Source organism: Cylas formicarius, unplaced genomic scaffold (assembly GCF_029955315.1).
Source record: "Cylas formicarius isolate icCylForm1 unplaced genomic scaffold, icCylForm1.1 PGA_scaffold_10__41_contigs__length_53128322, whole genome shotgun sequence".
In the NCBI taxonomy this organism is placed as follows: Eukaryota; Metazoa; Arthropoda; class Insecta; order Coleoptera; family Brentidae; genus Cylas; species Cylas formicarius.
In genome coordinates, this window is record NW_026844214.1 from 25566469 (window position 1) to 25571515 (window position 5047).

The following is a 5047-nucleotide window of genomic DNA, read 5'->3' on the forward strand; positions in this document are numbered from 1 at the left end:
GAAATAATAAAATTTTTAGATTGATTGAATTGTTTTTAAATTTCAAACTAAGATGTTTCTTGAATGTTGAACACTCGGATGAATCCATAAAGGTGAATCGCCAATGATACCACACCACCTATATTTTTACTAATAACAATAACAATTATACAACACAAATATGAAAGTTATATGGAAATAACACTTTTTTCCGCCGAAGGTCTCATTACATTCGTGCCTATCGCTTGGTGAAACGTAAAGGAAGAAGAGAAGGTTCTGTGGTAAGTAAGGTATGGTATAACTATAACTAACCTGAGTATTCCATATAAGCCATGCAGCCTAAGTTATAATACAGTTTATTTTTTCGAAGTTGGCTGATTTTGTTGTCCACGTAAACGATTGACTATATTTGGTTAAAATAAACTCAACTATAATAGCTTCTCAATCTGATGTAGTTAATTATGAAGTGTCATTATGAAATATTGGCTGTGTCGCTGAATGCAGATGCTGCAGAAATTAAAACGGCTTACAGGAAATTGGCACTGAAATGGCACCCTGACAAAAATCTGGACAACGCAGAGTATGCAAAAGAACAATTTCAATGTGTTCAGCAAGCATATGAAGTGTTAAGCGATAAACAGGAGCGTGTATGGTATGATAAACATAAGGAAGAAATTTTGAGGAGAACTAGTTCCCAATATCTGGAAAATAGTCTGGATGTGTATCAGTTCTTTACAACATCCTGTTTCCGAGGTTATGGAGATGATGAAAATGGTTTTTATACTGTATATCGAAAAGTTTTTGAACTAATTGCTAATGAAGATATCAAATTCATGAATAAGGATGAATTTATTGAAGTTCCCACTTTTGGAAATTCAACAAGTGATTACACTAGTGTTGTAAATCCTTTCTACATTTTTTGGTTGGGTTACTCAACTAAGAAAACTTATTCTTGGTTAGACCCTTGTGACATTGAGCAAGGTAATACTAATTAATTTATTCAATACCAAAAATAATTTGATGACATTATTTTAGCTAAAGGTAACCGAAAAGTATCTAAAATTTTTGACAAAGAAAATCAAAAAGTTCGTCAAAAGGCAAGACAAGAAAGAAATGAAGAAATACGTAATTTGGTTGCCTTTGTTAAAAAAAGAGACAAAAGAGTCCAAGCTAATAAAAAGGAAGTGGAAGCCAAATCATTGAAAAACAAAAAGAGGCAGCAAGTATTAAATAGACAAAAAAGATTGGAATGGAAAAAATTATGTGAGGATGAAAATCAGGCAGATTGGACCAAATTTGAAAATGTTAAATCGGAGTTAGAAGAGATAGAAAAACATTTAGATAGAGAATTTGGTACTTTAGTTACAAGTTCGGATGGAGACGCTGACGACCAAATAAACAATTTGTACTGTATAGGATGTAATAAAATATTTAAAAACATTAAAGCTTTTGAAAATCACGAATTTAGTAAAAAACATAAACAGAATATGAAAATATTGAAACAAATCATGTGTGAGGAAAGCTTAAACTATTCAGATAATTTTGATGACAACATTCAAACTACACAACTTGATGATGCTAATTCAGTTTTTTCAGAATTAAATGATCACGGAAAGATAAAACAAAGGAAACACAAACAGAAAAAAAATAGTCCGGAGGAGCCTAAAGCAAGTGTTGCAGATGTTAATAGACATAGTAATAAAAAAATGCCCATTTTAGCAACATTGTCATACAATGGTGAAGTTGATGATGAAAATAAAATAGAAAAGAATAAATCCTGCACAAATAATATTAATAAAAATATGTCAAGAGAAGATGTGCAAAGGCAATATAATAAAAATAAAGGTAAAAAGGGGTCAAAGAAAGCTGCCATATTTGAGTTAACAGATATCGATTTACATCATTGTTGTTTAACCTGCAACTCAAATTTTACTTCTAAAAACAAGTTGTTTGAGCATTTGAGGAACATGGGACATGAAGTATGTGTACCCCTGAAAAATGCAAAATGTCACAAATAGCACTGAAATATACAACTACTGTCTGTGTTTTGCCTTTTTTTTTTAATTAAAAAGTTCCGATAACCTGCATATTGATATTATCCCTTATGTTTTCAATATAAGTAATTTCTTAGGGAAATATTAAATTTAATTGAACCAAAATTTGACAAATATGAAATTACTTTTATATAGTGTGATTTGCATCATAATTATAGGGCTATAACCAACTTGCCTTTAAAGTAAAAAGTCACTACTAAATACAGGGTGCCCCACCCGGAACTTCATCGATCTGTCGAATAAAATTTTATGTCCGGTTTCGTGATTGTGTTCGGCAACTGCTAATGAGTATATTTGTTTTAGTCTTAAGGCTCTTTCATGTTCTGTGAGCCTAGTTGATATTTTTTGTCCTGTCTTTCCAATGTATTCTTTGCCGCATATGCATGGAATGCTCTAAACTGGCATCGCAAATGGAATTTGCCGAATCGAAGATGAAAGATTTTTGGTTAGAAAATCTGGCTTTGAGTGATGTTTTGAATGTAAGGAAGGACCACAGTTTGCAAGTGTAGGATCGCTTTCGGCTTCGTTGCTATTGGAAGGTTCTGGTGAAGTGTATTTTGTGATCGAACGCGTGATATCTGTCAGGACATCTTTATTGTGCAAATTATTAGAGAGAAGAGCAGAGGTCAGTGACTCGGGCTGAAATAGTTTTGGTTACCGATGATTTTTGGGTCGGACGGTGATGTGAACATGTGGTAACCCAAATAGCACAAAGACGTCCGTAAAACATCCTCGGGATATCTGACAGGACATGGCGTCTATCCTAGAGATATACTGTTTCAGCTAAGGGGCATCCTTAAGACGTCGCAAGGATATACGATGTTACTAATATCAGATGCCTATGTCCGTAGGACGTTTGTTAGGACATACTAAGGATATCCAGTTATACTAGTTCAGATATGGTTAGTATATCCGACTGTGAGGATATAGGATCTTATATAGATATACCAGTGTACCTTACTTAATTACTAGGTTATTTCCAACAGCCTATTAGAAATGCTAGAAAGGTATGGTCCAGTAGTCCAATTGGTTGTACGACTATAAAAATTCTATCCCAGTATTTGGTACTCGCGTGTGATGGAATTAACCTATTGGGTATGGTTGGTGAAGTCATCACTGGAATAGCAGGTGATATTTGAAATGCACAAGTTTTTTCCAATTAATATTTAATGTTTAATTTTGCTTTTTATGGTAAAAGTGAAGGACTGCCGATTCATACTATTTTTTGTTCTATTGTAGATATGAAAAAATTGTAGGTATATAATATAGCAAAAATATCGAACAACCTAACCTAAAGTATTTTAAAAATAGAGTAAGATACTATATCATGAACTAAACTCTCAAGAATAACTAATATTTGACAGGTTTTGTGTCATTCTTTGATGAAAGTAGCTTTTTTCAGCCAGCTATTTAATTCTAACATTGTTTTGATGTTTGTGATGTGTGTGCCTTCTTATCTGCATCCCAAAATATTTTAGTTTTGAAAAACCCAGGTTTTATTTAAAAAAAATAAAAAGAACGAGACTGGTATCATATGTTTAAAAAACAGATTTCAAAAATACCTACATCCGCCTTTTAAGTAAAGGTTTTATTTGACGCTGGTAGTACTCAAATGAAAGTGATCTTAGATACTAATCTCCACGATATATGTAGGTATACACTAATATATATACTATATATTAATCTCCACGATATATGTAGGTATACACTTACGTATTTCATACTATCGAGCGCAAAAAAAAACTAGAACATATATGACTTTTCAGTTTGACAGTAAAGTAGTCCTATTTTCATGCAATATTTTTTTTCTACTCCCGTCTGTAAAATACCTAATTACACACCGAGCGGCAAGCGTCACTTTACCACCTCAGTTTTGTTTCCCACTGATCCGAGCCACTTTAGACATTTCCGGGATTTTACCGCACAGGTCATGCCAGTGACTGTATTCGGTTTGGTTTGGCGAAAATGTACCCAAAAATTAACGGTTATAGAAAAAGTATAGTATGCAACACTTTCAGTAAACTTTTTAAGTCACTCATTTATTAAACACCCGCTCCGCTGGTGTCAAATAAACTCGTAAGTCAAATGCCGTTTACCGCACTTGTTGTATAATATACTATTGTCAACTTAAAAATTTTCCTAGTTTTTTTTGCTTTTGCTACTATCACCATGAAAACAAGATTGCTTTCGCAATCTCGTCGCTGCGCGGGGCGACTGCTCCGTGCTATGCGCTACGCAGTCTACGGCTTTGTATTTCAGAGAAGCCGCTAAGTGGCTTCTTGTCCTAGGAGAAAGCATTGTTTTTCTATCGTGCTCCTGCGGACCACGATGGAACTTTCGCAAAATGTAATTTTATTATGTTTGCACCCTGTATAAAGGATCGTTCATGTCTAGCCGAGTTTCAACATCACGGCAAACTTTTTTAAAAAATAAAACTTTTTATGAGTAATTGTGGTTTCCATTGATATTATTTCAAATAATCTGACTCCTTTATTGATGGATAAATACAAAAATTGTAGCACTTGATTGGATCGACACGTAGGACACAATATTAAATAATTGCTTTGTTTCACCTTCAAAATCCAAATATTACGTATTAATGCTTTGATGATGGCTTCGTGGTGAAACGAAATGTCGGATACAATTTTAAATCATTGCCAAGTCTTCAGCGCACCTCAAAACCCCCGGAACCACCTTCAAATGATAATTATTACGAATTAATGCCCTTAAGATGGCTTCCTGCTAAAACGAAACGTCGGACACAATTTTAAATTATTGCATCATCTTCAGCGCACCTCAAAACCCGGGAATCACCCTGAAATTCGAATGAATGTTCTGAAGATGGCTTTCTGCTAAAACGAAACCTCGGACACAATTTTAAATTATTGCATCATTTTTAGTGCACCTCAAAACCCCCGGAATCACCTTCAAATTTGAATTACTACGAATTAATGCTCTGAAGATGGCTTCCTGCTAAAACGAAACGTCGGCCGCAATTTTAAATCATTGCATCG

At 34.0% G+C, this 5047-nt stretch overlaps 1 protein-coding gene across 2 annotated transcripts; it reads left to right on the plus strand.

Annotated features, from left to right (window-relative positions):
- The first annotated feature begins 290 nt into the window (after positions 1-290).
- On the plus strand, positions 291-2018 carry LOC132701539 (dnaJ homolog subfamily C member 21-like). 2 transcript variants are annotated; one of them, XM_060669575.1, is made up of 3 exons: positions 291-960; positions 1015-1646; positions 1699-1875. In XM_060669575.1, exons 1-3 carry the CDS (start codon positions 441-443, stop codon positions 1741-1743), a joined length of 1197 nt encoding a protein of 398 aa, XP_060525558.1. In that variant the 5' UTR covers positions 291-440; the 3' UTR covers positions 1744-1875. The 2 variants fall into 2 exon arrangements, with proteins under 2 accessions (XP_060525558.1, XP_060525549.1); XM_060669566.1 differs by having other exon boundaries at positions 1015-2018.
- The last annotated feature ends 3029 nt before the right edge of the window (positions 2019-5047 follow it).

Coding starts and splice junctions, on each gene's coding strand:
- LOC132701539 (XM_060669566.1), top strand. CDS start 441: ATGAAGTGTCATTATGAAATATTGGCTGTGTCGCTGAATGCAGATGCT. Junction 961..1,014: donor CCCTTGTGACATTGAGCAAG/GTAATACTAATT, acceptor ACATTATTTTAG/CTAAAGGTAACCGAAAAGTA.